The 22,522-nt window shown below is 38.9% G+C and overlaps 1 protein-coding gene across 3 annotated transcripts in view; it reads left to right on the forward strand.

The window, feature by feature from the left end:
• Positions 1-22,522, forward strand: part of LOC102229297 (disintegrin and metalloproteinase domain-containing protein 12-like) — a 104,183-nt gene that overhangs the window by 65,393 nt on the left and 16,268 nt on the right. For all 3 annotated transcript variants that reach the window (XM_023341527.1, XM_023341528.1, XM_023341529.1), the window contains 6 exons: positions 4,991-5,056; positions 5,599-5,670; positions 5,958-6,127; positions 6,311-6,395; positions 9,191-9,339; positions 18,507-18,684. In XM_023341527.1, the coding sequence (XP_023197295.1) occupies positions 4,991-5,056; positions 5,599-5,670; positions 5,958-6,127; positions 6,311-6,395; positions 9,191-9,339; positions 18,507-18,684 (720 nt within the window). The remainder of the gene's footprint in view (positions 1-4,990; positions 5,057-5,598; positions 5,671-5,957; positions 6,128-6,310; positions 6,396-9,190; positions 9,340-18,506; positions 18,685-22,522) is intronic.

The following is a 22,522-nucleotide window of genomic DNA, read 5'->3' on the forward strand; positions in this document are numbered from 1 at the left end:
CCACACTATGATAGAATTTGCCAGGATGCTCTCCACTGTAGACCTGTAAAATATTTTGTGAGGAGTTTGGACGACAGTCCAAATTTCCTCAGTTTCCTCAAGAAGAGAAGTCTTTGTTGAGCCTTCCCAGTGATATGCTGTGTGTTGTGGGACCAGGTGAGATCGTCACTGATGTAAGTGCAGCAGGATTTGAAGGTTTTCCCCTACTCCAACTAGCTCCCCAAAATGCTTAGAGGAATGTACCGGGTCCTGCTTTTTCTTGAATCGATTATCATCTTTTTCATTTTTTCTGCATTTAGAGAGAGAACATTTTCAAATTAACCGGGAAGAGAATCGAGCCACCACATTCTTGTTCGCTGCCTACTGTCCATCAGTAATTACCCTGATGATGGCTGTGACATCTGCATGACATTGATGTTGACCTGGGCGGGGATGACTCATAGGTGAAGAGTAGGAAAAGAAGAGGACTCAGTACACAGCTTTGGGGGATCCCAGACTGTTTTTGTGTCTGATGATCTGGTACCTATTATCACAGTCTGGTATCTGCCTGATAGGAAATCCACGATCCAGTGGCAGAGGGAGGTTGTGGAGCTTACCAGCCAGTCTGTTGGGGATGACTAAATATGGAATATGTTAAATATGGAACTAATGCAATGGAGCAGAGTTGTTCTTGTTCTTGAGGTGCCCCCAGCTGGGATGTGGATCTCTGCAGCTCCTTCAGAGTTATCTTGGACCCCAAAGTTGCTTCTCTCATTAATGCTGTCCTTGCATGGGCTGGTAGTTTCCGTGTTTAGTCAAGTCTTTCTAGGTTTCAACTAGTTTTAAACGAATCACTAAGCAGTGTGCTCTGTGAAACGTTTGAAACTTGGCATATTGCTTCACACCTTCATCCCTGACCTGTCTGTTGTGGTCTTTGGTGTCCATGGTGCTATTTGTTCACCAACAAGCCTCTGAGGTCTTCATAGAACTGCTACACAGACACAGAGGGACTCCATGGGATTTTTAAAGGTGGTTCGGTTTACTAGAGCTTGGTTAGGGGTTTCAGAGTAAAGAGGGCTGAATACTGTATAATAATATGCACTCCTTTTTAATGCAAAATATGTTTAGTTTCTGGTTTTAACACGACAAAATGTGACAAAAATGTAAGGGTAAGGCATTATATTTCTGATACAGATAAAAAAAAACATAATTTAAAGGGGAGATTTACTTTAGCTGTTTTATTAAGCATACATTGATGTCAGTGTGAGATATGGTCTAATTTTCTAAGTAAGAGTTAATAGATCATCTTCTTTCCCAATATTATCTCAACATTGGGGATTTTTCTATTGTTTATTGTACAGCTTGAATTCTGCTGATGATTATACTGCTTGCTCTCGCTGGATGTATTGTCTTCTATCGTAAGAGAGCTGCAAAATTTAAGCGGGAGAGGACAGATCTTGACAACAGCATAAAGGGTGCCTCACAGAGACAGAGTGAGAATAGGAACAAAAGAGCAGGAAACATGGCTCATATGGATGATTTATGTCCTTGTGAAGAATCTGGTTTGATTCTCCTGCATCAGAGGTTTTTGTTGTTGGCTGTTTGAATGTTAAAAATAATATAAAGTTTTAGATTATGGTGGGATTTATTTATTTATTTTTTTAAAGGGAAAACAAATTATTTTTCTAAATTAAAGACAAAAGCAATGAAAACTGACCTAAAAATAAAAAGTGAAATAAAGGTGTAGGTGTAGAAAAGAAAAGATGGACTAAAAGGTTGGAACTTTAAGTAGTTTGTTGCTCTTGCTGGCAGGCATGTGAGCTGACATGTACAGGTTACATGAGGAAACTGAAGTGTGAGCTGCTGTGTTAATAGGATGCAGTGTGTTCTGCTTAAGGGTGTTAAGATAAGAGGTGGGTTTCTGGAGTGTTGCTGCGGAATCAGATAGACTAGGGAAGGTTCAGAGATATGATGCCTTGCTGACAGGCCCTGCACTTCAGTAGCACAACTTCACGGGGATCTCTATTGTGGCAAGCTGAGAATCTCATCTGCCCAAGATGTCAAAAACTTGACGATTCTACGGTTAAAGAAGACAATAATATATAAGTAAGAATTGTGGAGCAATCATTCTAAGAAAAGAAATGTAACCCTTGTTGAGAGGTAAAGTCTTATTCAAGGATTGGTGCCTATCTTCAGTAATCACTAGGTGAGGGGCTTGGCATACCCTGGATAAATCTGTGCACTAGACTGCACCGATTTATTGCAGATTTTCTTAACTTTGGGATTGGTGATTGGCCAATACTTACATGTGAAGCCCATCTTATCCCCCGATCTTATCTGCCTCAGGAAAGGTCTAAAGATCAACCACTGTCCTCTTCTACTATACCGTGAGAGAGGTTTGACTGATAGACTGGCCCACCAGGTCATGTCTGCATGTTTGCAGTTAATAGTCATGCCTCTGTTACCAACTCAGCGACTTTCTTGCTATATTTAGCAACATTCCAGACAAGAAAAATTGGTATCGGCCAAAATTGGAATTGGCAGATCAGGCTTTTTAAAGACTGGTAATCTGCAATCGGCCAGAAAACTGCTGTTGGTGCACCCCTAGTCATCACCAACAGTAAATCAGAAGGATATTATTATCAATATTATTGTTTGTGACAACTTCATGAAGACATATAGTAAGTAAGAAAAAAGTCAGGCTGGAGAAAGCTGTGTGTCTACTGTGAAACCTTGATCATGACACTGTGGCATACATGTAGCACCAGTGGAATGGGTGATTCATGCTGTGCCAGTGTTGACTCTCTCTTGGTTACCATGGAGAGTAATGCATGTTTTGTGGAGACACATTACTGACGTAAGAGTCAGACTAGTGTGTTAGGTCTTCTGCTGCTTGTTTGTCCAGATGTGAATGGCACTGCTCCTCTGGATCGAAAGGGAAAAAGTTACATGAAAATCCTTTAAAAAAAGAAAGAAATTTCTATTTACTGTACATGTAAATTCAAAACTTGAATACAAGTGTGCATGCCACACTATTCAGATTTTATCTATAAAACATTTGAAAATCATGTATCCTGTCCTTCCAGTAATGCTACTTGGGGATGATCTGTCACACAGTACCACATAAAATACCTTGAATTTTGAGGTTGTACCATGTCAAAGGATACAAAATAATTTTGCAAGGGGTTGGTTGGTACAAACGTATAATGTCAAAAGTGTTATCAAACATATACTTTAAATTCTTCCTTATATATGATTCTAACTGACTGGACTTTTTTAAATGTCTTTTTACCACAGTGTTCATGTGTGTCTCTTCCCCAATTTCCCACTAGACACTTGGTTATCGCCACGACGTGCTTTCAGAGCATACTTGCCCGTCCTGGCTTATCTATGGAGGAGGCAGATAAGAGTAAAGAGCTGCCAGGCCAGAAAGGACAGAGAAGCTTGGGTTGACAGAGTGTCACAGCAGGAAAACAGAACCCTTAGCCAGCAAGATAGTATGGAATCTGCAAGTGTGCAAGAAGAAAGAACAAGCTCATGTGTGTTTGAGATATCAAAAAAAAGAGAAAAGACTGTGCCAATAATGAGCTTTAACCAGCACGGCAAGACCAGACTATAGATATTCTGCTTGGGTGGGAGTTGTCTTGTTACCTGCACAGAGAACACTAAAAGGGGAAAAAAAATGGAAAAGAAAAGTTGATGATATTTGAAACACTTCATATTGAAACTTTACTGCATGTACTTTTGTTGTAACATACATCATTTGTTGTAGAATCTCATACTGTCTTTGGAATTTGAAAAAAAAAAACGGGGGCTGCAAGAGTCACAATTTGTGCTAACAGTGCAGCCAGCATTGTCTGAAGTGATTTATTAGTTAATAAGCTAGTTCCTGTATTGTGTTATCAGAGGATGGTGTGACCTTAGCAGTTCTTACTGGGTTACACAGTAATGGATAACTGATAGCTTTTTACTGATTCTCATTTAGGCTGTGTTTAGTGTTGAGTGTAGGACAGTGATATAGAAGAGGTCACTTGGTAAATTTAGGCTGTGTGCTTTTTACTTTTTCTACTTTTGTATTACCCATATAGTGACCTGAGGCAGTGAGCTGTTCTGTAAAAGTTTAAAAACCCTTTAGTGAAACCTGCAAAGATGCAGAAATGGCTCAAAATTTTATGGGGATAAAAAAAAGAAGAAGTTAATGTACATTTTATAACAATTCTTTACACCAGAAAAACAGTGGGTCAGATTGTCTTGCAGTGTCCGGTCAGATTTGCTTTACAAAATAATTTGATGTCATGATGCGCCAAATTCTAATTCCAACAACAATGTATTCACAAGGCAAGTAACACTAACTGTTTTAATTTCATCATAATTAGAAGTCAGAACTTGTAAAAAAGTAAAAATAAAATAATTGTCTGTATTGCCTGTAATACATTTTTTTGTCATTTTTATCAGTAAGAACACTGTTGATATTTTTGGTTTGGTTGTCCCAGCCTTTTTATGTCGGGGACAAAAAATGCATCCAAAAATTTGCTTTATGATTAACCATAAAAAAATATATATTTAACTTGTTTATATGTTTATTAACACATTCAGTCCCTTTTTAGAATTGATAGGATTGAAACTTACAATTGAAAGAGAAAAAAATCTTACATAAGTGAGCATGGTTGGTGGCCTCCTAATCATGGTTTCATATTTGTGAATTTATCTGTTCAAGGATTTTTCTGTAGAACATTATTCCAAAGTACTGGCGGAAAACTTACTTATTCATGTACTTTTTCATAGATATTTGAGAGAAAGTTCATCTTGGGAAGCTGATAGACTCACAATAGCACTTGACAAGATAACAGATCTTCAAATGATCTTTCAAAGCCTCATTTTAATGGATCACACCAATAGCTCTTTATCACACTTTTACACTCACTGCATTTGACACATAATTGTACTCCTCTCTGCTGCTTTCTCGTTGCTTCATGAAACCCACCCACTCATTTTCCATTTACTCTTTCAGCATAAACGGCACCTCCAGACAACAACCAAATACGTGGAGCTCATCATTGTTGCTGACAACAGAGAGGTAAGAAGAGGTCACAAACTCCTCACCTTTGTCTCTATCCCACAGGAAACAATCTCTGAGGTCATATGCTAAGCTGCCGCTTCCCACGAGGCGTAGAATGGCACAGCCCTGGCACAGCCTCGTTGTCACCTCTGATGTGTCACTTACTCATCCGTTTCCTTCTCCAGGTCCCTCTACATCCTTCTGCATACATCACAGGACTGCTTGACTCACAAATGAGGCCTGATATGCTCTCTGAATAAGCCTAAATCCTTGACTTAACATCTCAAAGAGAGGAAAGTGTTCCCCATTTACACAAGCTTTATAGGTCAACATCACATGATTCAGAGCATCAGAATAAATGCTGTACATAAGAGGAGGTCCCTAAGGTTATCTTTGTTTTGTGAGCAGAGCTAACAAGAGCTCTTTTAGGAGCTGCAGCGACAAGGGCTGCAGAAGATGGAGCTGAATTCAAAGGCCAGGGCAGAGACACGTAGCATTCGGTGGTGAAATGTTCTGCCCTAATTTCTCCCTGTTTTATTCTGTCTGCCTTTGTTGTCCAGTTTCAGAAACAAGGCAAAGACATTGACAAGGTCAAACAGCGGCTGGCTGAGATCGCCAATTATGTGGACAAGGTAACAATTGAAGGAAACGAGTGAGCGCAGCGTAGAAATGTGATTTATTAGAAATCACATCAAGTTGAGTTCAAAGTGTCTGACCTGTGAGCTGAGGCCGATTGGATTGTAATTTTAGCCACAAATTGATATAAAAGCTTTTAATGTTAACATTGCAGTAACTTGTTCAGTTTCATTTTAGTGAAACTGGGCAGATTGGTTGTATACTCTATATATTTTACAGTTTATAAAGAAAAGACGTAAAGCACAGTTTGGGTCTGTAACCTGTCCTCTCTCTGAACTGTCAGTTCTACAGAGCTTTGAATATCCGAGTTGCACTGGTTGGACTGGAGGTATGGAGTGACGTGGACAAGTGTCCCATTACACAGGACCCCTTCACTACTCTGCATGAGTTTCTGGATTGGAGGAAGGTCAAATTACTGCCTCAGAAGCCTCATGATAATGCCCAGCTAATCAGGTAGTGTGTGTAAGAGTAAACCAGGATGTTTCCATCATTCCGCATGTATACCTTTGGTAATTTAAAGCCTAGAATAAAAGTAAAGGGTCAGTTTATGATTGCAATGGTGCTGATCACCCTGTTTTGAAAGGCTTTGATTTGTCATTTTAGGCATTTGAAGAACACCTTTTCTATCTGTTTCAGTGGGGTGTATTTCCAGGGCACTACTATCGGCATGGCACCCATCATGAGCATGTGCACGGCAGAGCAGTCAGGAGGAATTGTCATGGTATGTATATACTACTAAACATTTTATTATCCACCTTCTGTTTCCAGCCCTATGACATTTACCTTGTTTGTGGTCCCCTGTCTATCTGTGTCATTTGAGGGAACAATTCTGCATCTTATCTGTTATTGTGTCAATGCTCTTATTGTATTAATATGGGGGGAAAATTTATTATTGTGTATTTTACGATGATTTTCAAAGGGAGATGATGCATGGTTTTGGTGATAAATCTGCACAAATTGATTATTTGGGAAATATTTGACTTTTTAATGAGGTGCAATAACGGCGTGAACTGGGGCTGCAGTGTGCGCATCCTCAATGAAAACATAGGGGGTATATAGGACGTAAGTGATGACCCAATACAATTCTGGAATTCTATACGGTGTGCTCGAGTCATGCTGCATTAGCACAAATCATGCTGTTATTTTACCCTCAGTGTCTCTGCCTGGGGTTCATGAGGCTGGACGGCCGGTTAATGGCCTGTCCCCAGAATATTCTTCACCTTTATCCTCCCAGATGGTAAAGTTGGGTCCTGGTCATTAAAATAAAACTATACATTCAGGTTCCAGACAAAAGGGATTAACTGCTGACTCTCTTGTTGGACAAATCACTGCCTAGTTCTCTGAGTTGCGTCCCTTTATTTACAGAGTAGGCTACTTTTAAACCCATTTTCTCGACATTAGCTGGAAATCTCATTACTATTCTTTTTGGCAGTTAAATCTGAACCAACCCTTCTTTTACATCTGGAATCTTCACATGCTGACTGTAATTGTTCAGTTGATTTAATTGGTGTGGTGAAATGTGTCTCAGCCTTACTTCATAATGTGCTCCTCTGAGTTCTGCAGTTTCATTTGTTGTACGTGTGTTTTTTTTTGTTTGTTTTTCTTGTTTCTTTTTTCCAGGATTCTGAGTCAAGGGTTGTTGTTTTTTGTTCTGTCATTTCATTAGTCCAGGCTGCCCAGTTGGATTGTAGTGCTGACAGTTGATTTTAGTTCCTTTCAAAAGCCCCCAGTAGAGCGGCTCGTCGGTGTGTGCTCTACTCGTGCAGCACTGCTAAATAATGCACAGTGTCAGAAGCTTCCAGAGGCAAGGTGCTCTGACACACAGCTCTGCCTTCATGAAAAGCTGATGGCTCCCACACCTGCATTATTCATCCAGCCTTTTTCATGTGTTCATGTTTTACACACCTTGCAGGAAACCTTCAGCAAGCTGTGTATTTTCCCTGTTCGTCTCTGTAACTTCAACGGCTTTAAATTCCAGTTTAGCAAAGAGTTACAATGCTTTGAAAAAATGCTCATTCTTAAAGATTTTTTCAAATAATTTTTTACATTAACACCACAAGCATATTATATATTCTGTTTATTTGGGATGCACAAAATTATATTTAGTACACAAACATGAAAGATATATATTTTTACCAAAATGTTTGCAAGTTTGGCCTGTATTTGTATTTAACCCCCAAAGTGAGAGCTTTATAGAACTACGTTTTGCACCTTCCTCTTTGCAACATAGTTCTAGCTCAGATAGAGATGGAGTCTTCTCACAGATTCTCAATAAGATATACTTTTGAACTTGGACTTGACCATACCAACACACGAGTGTGCTTTGGTATAACCTGCTCCATTGTAGTTCTGGCTGCATGTTATTGTCTAACTGGACGGGTGAAATTGGGTGCCACGCTCTCATCCGTTTTCCCTTAAACGGATTTTCAGATTTTCTATCCCAAGTTATGAAAAACCTTCCCACAGTTTGACGCTGCCATCACAGTACGCCACAGAAGGAATGGTCTTCATGATGATGCACAGAAGAACTCTGCATGTACACTTTCTTTAGTAGAACAAGACCAGTTGATATTTTTCAGTTTTTATTTTTAAGATGAAGATGAGGAGCTCGACCACATATAGAAATAAAGCCTATAAAGTTGTCAACCCAGAACAGCCTGCTGTGGTCTTGGGTCTTCATGAAGGTGTTTGTTCATTGATGTTCTCTAATTAACCTCAGAGCAGCTGGACTTATACTAAGATCAAAACACAAACAGATAGGCTCTATTTACTAACTAGGTCACTTTAAAAGCTACTTGGATTTTATTTAGTGGTATCAGAAAAGGGGCGCTAAATATAAATATAAATACCGATTTCTATTCTTTAGGGGAAAAAGCATTCTTTTCCTTCAACTTATTTTTTATGCACTCCTTTGTGTTGGTAAGTCATACAAACTCTGCCAAAAAAAAAGCATTAAGATTTGTGGTTGTAATGTGAATAAATGGAATAATGTACTGACGCTATATCTGTAGTTTTCTGTGTTTCTGTCAGTTTTCTTTTTTTTCTCTCTCTCTTCAGTTGCAATTTTTTCTCATAGGAAACCTTTATTTGCTAACATCTACCAGCACAGCTGTCTCTGTCAGAATATGTTGAGCAAGCTGAAAGTGACAGCTCACAGTCTGCCTACATCTGCTTCTTTTTTTTTTTCAGCAGCACATTATAGAGAAACGCTTTGCTAAACACAGATCTGGTTGTTTAATTCTGACAATATCCAATTAAACTGTACTTGCCTCGAGTTATTATTTCTTCAGCAAATCCTATAGAGAGGAACAATTAGGTTTGCATTGAATATTTTATTATGTTATCAAAATAAAGTATTGTCTCTGCTTCGATACTGCAATCTAAACAAATTTAATTATTGAATTAGCCTCGAGCTTTAAAAGAGGTCAGACTCTTACAAAAAAAACCACATAAATAAATAAATAAATTGGTGGAGGACAAAAAGGAAAAAGTTAAAGTTCTTTGATCAATTTTTAGGATCATTCGGACAATCCTCTGGGTGCTGCAGTCACTTTGGCCCATGAACTTGGACACAACTTTGGAATGAATCACGACACACCAGAAAGGGGATGTGGATGCAGAGTGACAGTGGATCGTGGTGGCTGCATTATGACTCCTTCCACTGGGTAAGACGCGTTATTTCCCTCTACAACTTTTCAATTAAATCTACCAGATGGATGGCTCCATATTCCTTAAAGCAGTCTCCAAAAACATGACAAGTATATCATCACTTCATGAAATTTAAATAATTCAGCAATGCAGTTCTTTCTCAAAAGCTCCAGATTATGATCTTAGCTAAATATCATTACACATGCACTCCTTTCGTAACTTAATGTCTGTTGAGTAACAAACAAATGAAACTATTTAACTGTTGGACCACTGAGTTGTGTGCAAATTCAACAGCTGCAACATTTTTTAATTCAAATGTGGTCTTAATGCCAGAAGAGCATTTTGACTTTTGTATATCAAATAACCTCTATAAGATCTTAGCTCTATCCAGCTCAGAATTGATCAGTCTAAATATTTTAGATGTTGAGCTAGATATGATCAAACGGTTGTCCAGACTACTTAGAAACAGCAGAACTGTTCTGTAAACACACCAAATAGCTCACTTTACTCTGTGAAGAATTTGTAATCAGTGTGGTATGATCTGGTTCTGGATCTGTTACTGTAATGTTTAAACTTTCTTAATTATCATCATGTTTCTAGGTAAACTCTTTAGACAGAGGCTTCTTTAATTCTGTTTTAACTCTGCTTACAATCACTCTTAGGAGGAGTTCTTATGCACCACCTTTTTCCATGCAACAGAAATGCATGGAATATTTCTTTTCTTTTCTCAAAATAAAAGTGTGTAACATAGAAATAGGCTGTCAGTCTTAAAGCTGTCACCTTTTCATGGGTTCTTAATAATTGTATAGACCTCCTTGACCAGACAAAGTTACATACTGATAGCGATTGCACAGCATTTGCTGCAAAATATTATAGCATTCTAACATAAAAGCCATACTACTTATGCATTCAAAAAGTCTAACATCCTGCAGTTGGCTTTGTGGAAGCTTGGGGATGCTTTAGGTGGAAACATTGGCGTCTGCTGGTGTGTGGGATCCACAGACTGAAAACGTCTCTCCATATTTTATTTGGACAAGACCCATGAAAAACACAGTAACACCATTCTGAATTATAGACTTGGGGGAAAAAACCACAATAATATGAGGTGTTCAGATTTACATGTAACCCTGACTGAGGGCGTTTCTGGACAAGGACATTGCCAAAAATGGCAACACGTCGAACGCAGAAAAACAAAGAGCGTAAAAAAATGTTTGCTGTAGTGTAAATAAAATGGTTTTGTCTTTCAGTAGTTCCTCTAGTCTGTCTGTTTCAATGGCTCTCAAATTTTCACAGACAGTTAGAGTGAAGCTATTCTTTGATATTCATGCAACATTAATGTTTGAAAAATCTCCCTGCAGCTTCAGATAAATAGTTAACTATGTCTGAAAACATAGCCCTTAAACGATCTGGATCACAGGTCATACTTAGCACTAATATATCTCACAAAATTTTAGAAAAATCAAGGCTTTATTTTAACAAACTTGTAATAAATTTTTTTATTTTGTTTCATCTTGTATTGTTCAACATCATGTACTTGTTTAATCACATGCTTTGTCTGAGGCAGTGCTGCTTTGTATATGGTTTGACCTATACACATTCAAGTTACCAACTGTGCTTTCTATTTGTATTCAATCGCTGGAGTTTCTGAATCCATTCAGAACAAAGAAAGAGAATGCTCACAGGAGGTCCTCAGCTAGCTCCGAGTTCAGTATCTAATAAGGCAGCTGCGCAAATAAACTTAGACAAAGTTGCAGGAATAAACAATTTAATAAACCTCTGACTGTCATGTTATGCTAAAGGTTCACACAGTACTGAGCAAGCCTTATTCCATAGCAACAATATAAATATGCATCAGAGCACCACAACAAATCCAACTAGATGCTACACTGCTATACTTGAGTGTAAATACATCCAACATTCAGGTTTTTACATCTGACACAAATCAAAACCAGCTTGTGTTGTGTCATCTCTGAGACAGGCTCCTCTGCGTTCAGTCTTCAATCATTCTGTAATCTAAGTTTAAACACACAATTTGGATCGTGGATTTCCTATCAGGCAGATACCAGACTGTGATAATAGGTGCATATTATTATGCCGAAACCGCTCCACTGAGGACGCCATCTCCTCCGCCCTACACCTGAGCCTGGCTCACCTGGAGGAGAAGAACACTCATGTGCGGATGTTGTTCCTGGACTTCAGCTCAGCGTTCAACACAATCATCCCACAGCATCTGGCAGGAAAACTGGGACACCTGGGCTTCAGCACCCCCCTGCGCAACTGGCTGCTAGACTTCCTCACCGACAGACCTCAGTCAGTCCGGATCGGACAACACACCTCCGATGTCATCACCCTCAGCACAGGCTCCCCTCAGGGCTGCGTCCAGATCCCTCTGCTGTTCACTCTGATGACACACGACTGCGTCCCCAAGTTCGCCACCAACCACATCGTGAAGTTCGCGGACGACACAACGGTGGTGGGCCTCATCAGAGACGACAACGACCTGGACTACAGAGAGGAGGTGGAGAAGCTGGTGGACTGGTGCAGAGACAACAGCCTGATCCTGAACGTTGACAAGACGAAGGAGATGATCGTCGACTTCAGGAAGAACCGGCCCAGCCATGCTCCACTGCTCATCAACAGCTCGGCTGTGGAGGTGGTCAGCAGCACCAAATTCCTGGGGGTGCACATCACTAACGACCTCACCTGGACTGTGAACACCACGTCTCAGGCCAAGAGGGCACAGAAACGTTTGTATTTCCTGCGGAGGATGAGAAGAGCACACCTGCCCCCGCCCATCCTCAAGACGTTCTACAGAAGCACCATAGAGAGCATTCTGACCAGCTGCCTCTCTGTGTGGTGTGGAAGCTGCAGCGCCTCCGACTGGAAGAACGTGAGGAGAGTGGTGCGGATAGCAGAAAGGATCATCGGGGCCCCCCTTCCCTACATTCAGGACATTTCATCCCAGCGCTGCGTGTCCCAAGGCCGAAACATCATCAGTGACCCCTCACACCCCCACCATGGACTGTTCTCCCTGCTGCCCTCTGGAAAGAGGTTCTGCAGCATCCGGTGCAGGTCCACCAGGTTCCGAAACAGCTTTTTCCCACTTGCCGTCAGACTGCTAAACTCTTAACTGGACTGCACTTAAAATCTGGTCTCCACTTTATACCTTGCACATGTACAGAGCTAAATAGCTTATATTTTACTGTCATTACTGCACTTTATATTCTATATTTATATTTATATTCATATTTTATACTGTATTTTATTTTATTCTGGAGTAACCTCACAACATTGGAACCTCAAAACATTGTCCTGAGCCGTATGCAACGAAATTTCGTTCTGTATACACCCTGTGCATGCAAAATGACAATAAAGTCAGTCTAAGTCTAAGTCTAAGTCAAACTGTGCCTTGCAAATGTTTTGAAGTTTTTCACATTTTGCCAAGTTAATTGGCAAACTCTAACGCAATTTGGGTTTGTCTTTTTATGTGATTAATTAAAGTGCCACATAATTTTGAATTGGAAGGGAAAAGGTAAAAAAATACATCTTAAAAGTGTGGTGTGTGTTTGCATTCATCATCGTAGGGGCAGGTCTTATGGGGTATGTTAATGTCCAGCTTCATACATCTTGAGAGGACATTTTTTTACTATTCTGCAGCATAGCTTAAGCTCAGTCAGACTGGATGGAGAGTGTTTATAAACATCAATTTCAAGTCTTGATAGAGATTCTCTGTTAGTTTTACAGCTTGACCTTAACCAAACATTCAGTTTGGGTCTCATTTGACCAGAGCCTAGCTTCTACATGTTTGCTGTGTCTCCCACGTACATGTCTTGTGGGAAAGTGCAAACTGGATTTCACAATTGCTTTTTTTTTTTTGCAACTACTCCATAGAGGCCAAATTTGTAGAGTGCACAACTAATAGATGTCCTATCAACCATTTCTCCAACCTGAGCTTTGAGTCTCTCAAACTCCTCCAATGTTACTTGCTACTCTACCCACCTCTGTCCTGTTGTGGTCTATGAAATGAGATCTTAAGTCTAGTTTCTTTTGTAACTGAAGTGGGATTTTAGAGTGAATTGGTAGGGTCAGGTGGTGGACAGTAAAGTTGTTGCTTTCCCCACTTCTTTCCATACTTCCAGTAAGGCTTGCCTCCATTACCTCTAACCAAAAACAGACTTGTGGTTCTTATCCTTTGAGATTATATCTCCTAAAAGCCTGACAAATATTCATACACACAGAGCCAATAAACACGTTATGGTCCTCTCCATGGACACAGAACACAAATATGTGCAAGGGCATACACACGAAAAGTGTCTCGTTTATAAAACTAAAACAGAATCTCTGTATTCCGTCGTGCTTTGTTCATTTTTCTTTTTTTTTCCACTACACCGGCTCATTTCTCCTCCAGGCATTGAATCATGTTTACAGTTACTTTGACTCATTCTTTAATAAGAAGGCACACTGGATAGATGGGACTTCCTGATAAGAACAGACAATACCCCCCCAAGTTAAGGATCTGCAAACTCAAATAATGTGATATGAAGCAATAGAGTTGCAAGGTATGAAATATTTATCTTTTTGTTTTATCACAGTCATATTAATATTTAGTAGTATTTTCCATTAACCCAACAATTTTATGACTTGAAAACAATTTTTTTGGGTCATATAATTGTTTCTGCATTTAAAAAACAATCTGCCCCGCTGTAGTTTGTGATATCACATTCACTCGCTCATTTGAAGCAGCACAGTGTTTTTAAAGCTGTTTTTTAAATGTCAAAAGCATAGTACAGAAAAATAAGGTCATATTAAGTTTTTCACTATTTTTATTTTTACTTATAATGACCAACTGGATCCAAACAGACAGTCCTGTCTGGTAAATTTGTGTTTGTCGCAGTTATACTTGGCTTCAGGGGCAGTTTAACCTCTGACATAATGTGTCGTTAGTGTTGCCATCTACAGAAAGAAGAAAATACTTTTATGTTGGTTTTGTTGCATTTTAACATCATATGTGATGACATTTCAGTTTTCAGTTTTGCTTTTATTATTATTTCGACTTTAAACACACATAGATACGTCATTGTTAATATCTGCACAAACTAGGCAGAAATTAACAATAATAATGAGTACTTAATAATACCATTAATGATAACATTTTGAGTACAGAGTCCCGTCGTAAAGTTTACAGAGATTATCGTGAAAAATCCAAATTACACATCCAGGCCTAAATGTGTTCACTAAAGTTTGGATAAATGTCTTTTGGGAAGTTTGGAGAGAAACCACACACACTTAACACATTAACAGGACTGTATAATTCTGGCCAGATATTTGGCAACACTAATCATGGAAGTAACCATCCTCCCTCATTTACAATCAGAAACAAACTTCTTAGTTTACAGAAAAATTGCTTTAAATTTAAATGTGCACAGTTTGTAAATAGCTGTATGCAAATGTGTGTTTTACTTTTAATAAATTTCCCCCTAATTGTACAGACCATATGACACGTCAAAAATAGGAAACATTTTTTAAATAATTTATTATCTCAATTTTTAAGTCTCACCAACCACTGTTTGTCTGTTTACTGAATAGTATATGCACTTAATGCTAGACTCAAGAACTTTTCTTCTCCAGTTTATTTGTTTTTCCACTCAGCCTTTTCTTTAAAGGCATGAGGAGCCAGATTATTTAGAGATGCCTCCTTATGGAGGGAGTAAGTGATTGTCTGCTGGAAAACCGTAAACAGTCTTCTCATAATTGTAAAAGCCACATTGCCCATAACTATCCATCACTTTTTATGACATTCTAACTGATTGAGAGGTGTTGATATGCATACAGATTAATAAACATAAATACTCACATGGAAAGCATTAAATGGTTGTTTTCAAAAATCACTGAAGCAGTCTTATATTTATTCATTCACCTTGGAAGAGTTAAAATGCATGATTAAGAGCTAAATGCTAATATATAGACTTGTAACCTGAACTGTATATTTAAATTAACTCTGACCTTATGAGAATAAAAAGATAACTAATATTTTCCCTTGTAGCTTTAGAAAATGGCTTGTCAGAGGTTCCATCTAAAATATCATCCATGTCTTTAGAAATTAGCTGTGGGCTGCAAGACCTCCGAAAGCCTTTAGGTCTCCTGTATTAATGCAGCATGGGACAGATCAAAAGCAGGTAATGTTAAGTGGAAATGATTCCTTATCATAGACCTCACACAGATCTATCGAAGCCTTGGCTCTCTGTTGCTGCTTATCCACAGAGATTTCTTTGTGCTGTTGCTCCTCTGAAGCTTAAAGGCCAACTGTCAAACACAAGCTCTAGGTTAAAGGTTGAAAAATGACTCCAGACGACTAGAGGAAAATCTTAGCACTATATAAAGATGGAGAAGGACGAAGTGGAAAATAACGCGAGACTGTCAGACAGAGCAAAGAAGACACCTAAGACTCCGGGCAAAGGTGACGACAACTCAGCTATAATTGAGAACAACCCTGTAAAAAAGAGAAAACGCTGACATCATTCTTCATCGACTCTGCAGGTGGTAGTCCAGAGTGTTGTCAGCGACCAAAGAGTTCCAGATGTGCCAGTCTTAGCTGGCACTGAATGTGTGCTGGTGCCCCTTAGGTCTACAGCTGCTAAATGCCATCCAGTGTTATTAGACTCTTCCTTTGCCTTTTCTCAGCCATTATTAATCTACTTTCCAAACACCAGCTTTGCTTTTTCTGCTCATAAACAACAGCTGGTTTGCTAACTTCTTGTGTACTTCAGAGCTACTAAAAACAGGGATGGAGGGGAAAGCAACAATGTTAGTGTCATTGCATGTGCTTGTAATTGAAGACTTGGGGTTGAGTTCATGGAAATTGAATGACTACAGCAAAAATTCAGGGGCGGGTTGCAGCCTAACCTAGCAGTTTTGCCTTTGGTTTTCGGGGCAAAGAGGAAATCAACAGGGGTTTCTAAGGAAGCGGCTTTGCATTGTGACAGCTGTTTTTCCTGAGAGGAGATGAGAGGAAAAGAGAGCACACATTATTGTTTTTGTTAGAAATGTGTTCATTACCATCCAATTTAACAATTACAAATCCTCCTGTGATCTTTCGCTTTAATCCAGAACTTTTGAAGATGTGCTTTGAGGGTAGCTGACATTCACCCCAGCGCTAGCTTCTGTCAGCGAGGGATGGGCTGGAAAGGAGGGGTGGGTAGGGGGAGGTGTTGTGATGGTCAGCAGTTGATGTAAGCCGACTTGGCACATCAAAGCCATGTCAGGAGTGAGGTTGTCGGAACATTCACGGTGTAGTCATGACATATTTAAAACGATGCTTGATGTGAAAAACCCAACAGAGAAAAACACAGTTTGAAAGGGTTGTTATAATTGAGCAACACATAGGTGTCTCCTTCTTCTTGTACATCCAAAAAAACTCAAAATGGAGGTTTTAACAACTCGTGTACCTGCACATGCAGCGTATCTCAGTGTAAGCTCATCGCTAACACAACAGAGTGATTTAAACAAACTAAATTTTACTTAATAGATCACTAATTCGACATGCCACAGAGCAAAATACATTAAAACTGTCTTGCTTTGCATATTTACTACCGATTAGGTTGTAAATATGCAACCTAATGTGGGAATACACATTGCCTTGCGAAGATCTGAAGGTACACCTGGAATATTTCCGCATTTAGACTATGCATCTTGTTGGGATTTTTACATTGATCATCCAGCTAACTAAACCGAAAGGCTGGCCAAAGATTGCATTAATCCAAGGAGCTATCAAGCGACCAGTGGTAACTCTGGAGGAGCTGAGAGCCACAACTCAGGTGGGAGAATCTATTAACAGGCTGACAAGATATAAATAGTTTATGCAAAAAGTACCATTGGAAAAATGGAAACAAATGCTTTTCAGCTATAATGGAAAGTCTTTGATTGTTTTAATGAAAATAAAAACTATTCCTATGATTATTAGGGAAGCCATAAGTAATTTTAAACACATAATTAAAAATGTAAAATGTAGATAAAACACCTTCTGAATTAGAAATAAACTTTTGGTTGAATAAAAATAACTGAATTCATATCTGCCAGGCCTATGAATAATTTTGGACTTTACTTTCTAGAAATGCGGTTCTCCCGGAGGAGTAGAAGTCTTCTTCAAATTTGTTTAAATACAGACTGCTATGGGAGATCTTTCTTGCATACAGCCATCCACATCCACAATAACTCCTTAATTAAATGAGTTACAACAACATTTAATTTCCCTTTGGGATCATTAAAGTATCTTTTGAATTGAACTGAATTGAATTGAACTGTATGGAAGATTTAAAATGGTCTACCGTGATTCTGCGGAATTTCCCAAAAGCCCCAGTGATCTACGAAAAGGATAAAAGAGAAAATAAATCTATCGTTTGCGTTTTCAAGCCCAAACACTTAAGTGGTTGGCAGATGTAGAAGCAGTGCAGAGGTATGATTGATAAGATACTTCACAATGTACCTTTCAAAAATTCAAGGGCTCTTTATATAACTCGATGGAAGAGTTGACCTGAATTACCCACTTGCTGTCACTTATCTGTGTGCACAGCTGTAAATGGGAAGATTACCTGCAGATTCCTCTATAATATTCAGCCTATTTCTGAGTTTTTTTAGCGTCGTCGGAGCAGTTGAAAATCTCATCGACTGCCATGCGGAAAATGATACACCACGCATGCTTTGCTTACATGTTTTAAACACAGACTTTCTACAAAGGCACTATATGATCAGAACTCAAGAAAGCGTCAAGCAGTGTTTAGCCGAGATTTTGACTGACAGAGCCTTTGGTTGTGTTCTTTCCTCACCCTCTCTTTATGCTCCAAAAAGCAACATTAAATACAACAACCATCCCAGTTTTCTCATGTTTCTGTGTGCCAAAAGCCCAGCAAAAGAAGGTTGGGTTTTTATGATTCGCTGTCTCGTAAGATTTGTATAATCATATCTCCGACTCTCCGTGGGGAGAGTAGTCCTGTGCCGCTTGCATGCTGATGGAGCTTCAGAGAGGTTTCTGAGCCCTGGTGGTTAATTGATTTTGTGATTAGCGGTAATTGTCGCTGATTACATCAGACTGAAGAGGCCCCTTAAGGGGGAAATGAGGGTGGGGGGACTTGAGTCATCTTCTTCTTCAAGCTGTGTGTCTTTCACGTAGCATTTCTGTCATTCACAGGTATCCATTCCCAACCGTGTTCAGCAGCTGCAGCAAGAAGGACCTGATGGCAAGTTTTGAGAAGGGAGTGGGGATGTGCCTGTTCAACATGCCGGAGCTCAAAGTGCTCTACGGTGGGCAGAAATGCGGCAATGGCTACGTGGAGGAGGGAGAGGAGTGCGACTGCGGGGAGGTGGAGGTGAGGGTCAATAAACAGAATTTGCATCTCCACCGTGCTCTCGTGAATCACTTTTAATTGCTTTACACACTTTCAAAAAGAAACATCAGAGGGTGGTTAAAACTGCGACAGAAAGCAGCAAAAGCCAACTCTCTTTTAGTAATACAAACATTCTCTGGAAGATGAGGTTAAAAATATGAGTAGGAATTTATTCAGTCTGTGCAACAACTGAGAGAAAATACAGCTAACAGCTTCACCCTGTAAACTAATGAATTATTGAAGTGGATCTACGTTGGCATGCACATATGTAACATATAGTGACAAGTGTTGCTAAATGTTGCAGCTGTATGAAACAAAATAAAAACTCATACAATTGAAAGCAATTATCTTGATATTAAGCCTCTCTCTTCAATGATTCCTTCACTTTTTGCAGAACCCCAACTCCTCCTTTCGTCCACAATAAAATGCTGACACTTTTGTGCTTTCCAGCTCTCAAAATGTTCATTAATTTGAAAGTTGCACTTTTGCCTATTCAGAAATACATCTTGCCATGCGAGAATCAAAGCTATTTTTAAATAAATACTGTGTTGTGAAAACGTATTTGCCCACCACAGCTTCTTATGTTTTTACTTTTGTCACAGTTAAATGTTTCCAGTTATTAGACACATGAACAAACAAAGGGGTTCTATCCAAATCAACCTGAATGTCCCTGAACTTAATCAAGAAGTACTTTTCCACTTGTTTGGACAGCTGAGGAAATAACTAACCTCTGTGTCGGGCCAAACACTCCCTTCTTCCTGTTAGCTCACTTGTCTTCCTGCTCTCTTGGCCGTGTACCTTTACACATGATCTGCAGCCTGTGATTTGGGACCCGTGGACTATAAAATCTTAAAAAAAGCAGCACATCAGATCAGAAACAACCACATTGCCATCTGTTTGGAAAAGCTTACAAGGTCCTTTCTAGACTTCAAAACTTTAATGAACCACAATGACATTCATTATCCACACATGGAGAAAACATGGAGCAGCGGGCAGCAGGAAGAATGACACTGGGCTAAAATGGCATAACCAAAAGGGAACCCCAAGGTCCATCTCTATGTTTCTCATGACTTTTGGTAAAATATCATGTGGACTGATGACAAACGATTTACTGCATCTGGTGTAAAACTAACTCAATGCCTCAGGAAATAAGCATACCAGTTATCAAAACATGGCAGAGGCAGTGTGGTGGTTTGGAGCTGCTTTTCTGATTAAGGACCTGGATGACTTGCTGTAGTTAATGGAACCATGAATTCTACTCACTACCGGAAAAATCATGGAGAAAAATATCAGGTCTTTGTTGATAATCTTAAGATGAAGAGATTTTGGGTTGTTGAGCAGAACAGTGATGTAAAACACACCTGAACTTCCACTTCTAAGTGGCTCAACAACAACAAAAAAGCAAAATATAGGTTTAAGAGTGACCTAGTCAAAGTTTGGGATTAAATTCGGTTGATCTTTTGTGTCATAACAAAAGCAAACCTTGAATTCTTTACAGGAATGTAAAAGAGTAATATTTAGCTATTGCAACTAGTAAGAGTGACACAAGCAGCTATCAGGTTTAAAGGGCTCGTTTTCACATAGACACATGTTTAGTTTGATCTTTTTTTCCTTTCGTAGAACAATTAACAACTTTTTCTATTTGTTCAAGTTATCTTTGCGTTATACTAAAATCTCTTTAGTGGTCTGTGAAATATAGGCATGAAAAAAGTAACAAAAAACATATGTATGAAGAGGCAAGTACTATTGAGAACACAAAATTGCAAACACATTCTTTAGAAGACTGGGTTAAAGATATGAATGGAAAGTTATTAAGTGTTATTTATTGAAAGTTATTTATTGTTTAAGTGGACCTAGTTTGGCATACCTGAAGCAACAGTAGCGAATATTGCTAACTGTTGCAGGAAGCAAACAGAGGTACTGTAATACAATTAGCGCAGACAGGCACATAAAGAAAACATTTATTCAAATTTGAAAGGATGATTTGAATTATATAACAGCCTAATGAGAGACAACCTCGTTGTTGTTTGAGGTCTGTTTTTAACTTTGTTTTTCTGGGCTGTTCATGCTTCAGCCAGCGTTGAGCTGAAAGTGTCCTTGTCCTTCAAAACAAAGAACAACCAAAACACAGCCGTCTTGAGCCAGCAGCAATAATCAAACTCTCTGTAGAGCTGAGCAGTGTTGTGCCAAAACCAGGCCAGATCCGATGACTCAGAAAGCACCTCTCTTCACAAATAAAAAGCCTCATTACAAGTCCTTGGTTCTTTTCCTCTCAATCACAAACTACTTCTTTTCTGCCAGACTCCTCTGCCTCTTCTGGCCTCTGGGACCCTGGGAACGGCCCCCTTTTTATGGTTTGTTCAGCCTGAAAGGAGTTCTGGAAGGACCATCATGTCAGCATTGTCCCCTGCCAGCTCTATCCATCTAGTTCCTTCTGACTCTTTCAGCACTTACAGTATGATAGCAAGAGGGAAAGAGCTGGTCCTCACTCAAAATTATTTCTACTTATGCCAAATTTTTGATTTATAGCTATATTTACTGACTAATAATGTTCCTTTGACTGGAAATGACAAACACATGTAACCCAGGGATTCGATGTCTCATTACTATAATTCCAATGAGTTCAAAATTTTCTGAGTGGTTTCCTTTTTATTTGAAAAACATAACCTTTTCAACATTTCTAAATAATGTGTGAATGGTCGAGGTTTGATCCAAGTCATACAGTTTAAATGACAAATATTTCTAAATTAGAAAAAAAAAGTTTAAAAACTTGCTGTTTTTGGCATTTAGCAAATAGAAAGGATTTTGATCATTTTAACTAACCTAAAAGAGTAGAAGTTTGGTCTGGTTTCATTTCAAACGATGGGAATTTGTTTTGTGTCTTTTGATGCAGTGTATGTAAATATCTGGTTTCAACTGGAGTTATTTGAACCCTTTCAGCCTGAGATGGACAGACATCAGGGCAACAAGTAACTCTTTTTATGCAATAGCTCATTATAGATTTTATATTGTTCAACCCAATCCATAAATTTGTACATTCAAGTTTGTAAGAAGGTGATTTGTTTCCTCATTAAAATCCAGGTAGGAGTATTTTTATTGTAAAAGTGTTGAATATAAATGTACGCCACATTTTTCAGATTTTTATTTGTAAAAAAAGAAAATAATAATCTAAAGTTATGCCTGATTTTTCCTCTGCGTCAACTCTTTTATCCGCCACATAAAATCCTATTAATTAACACAGAAGTTTGAGGTTTTAATGAGACAAAATGGAAAAATGTTTAAGGAGCATGAATAGTTTTGCAGTAATTAAGTGAATTCTGTCTGCATTGTGAGACGGTGAGTTGCTGATTGCTCCAGCGTATGGGTCACAACAACATCTAACTTGGAACAGATGTTTCTCCTCAGAACATTGGAAAATGTTACATGACAGGGAGTATGATATAGATACGCTCTATCTCTCTTTGCACCGCAGAAAGGAATGTGTTCATGTGTTATCTTTATTAATTATTTTTTCTGTCAAAAATAAATGAACTGCTGCGTGTTTCACATGCAAGCAGGGCATTTTTAAAATGCTATCTGTGGAAAATATGCTGCAGCTTGAAGAACTCCTTTACGTCTTGAGCGTGACTTACACCACCTTGCATAGAGGATGAATTGTAAAGAATTGTTCTTGAATCTCTTAAAGTTTTAGAAGTAGTAATAATTTATTTAACATCAGTGTTGCTCTAGTGAATAATACAGTATATCATTCTTTTGTGTTTCGATGGATTTTCTGCATACCTTTTCTACCGTTGATTTTGATTTCCCCCCCCCCCCCCTC

The sequence above is a fragment of the Xiphophorus maculatus genome, chromosome 10 (genome assembly GCF_002775205.1).
Source record: "Xiphophorus maculatus strain JP 163 A chromosome 10, X_maculatus-5.0-male, whole genome shotgun sequence".
In the NCBI taxonomy this organism is placed as follows: domain Eukaryota; kingdom Metazoa; phylum Chordata; class Actinopteri; order Cyprinodontiformes; family Poeciliidae; genus Xiphophorus; species Xiphophorus maculatus.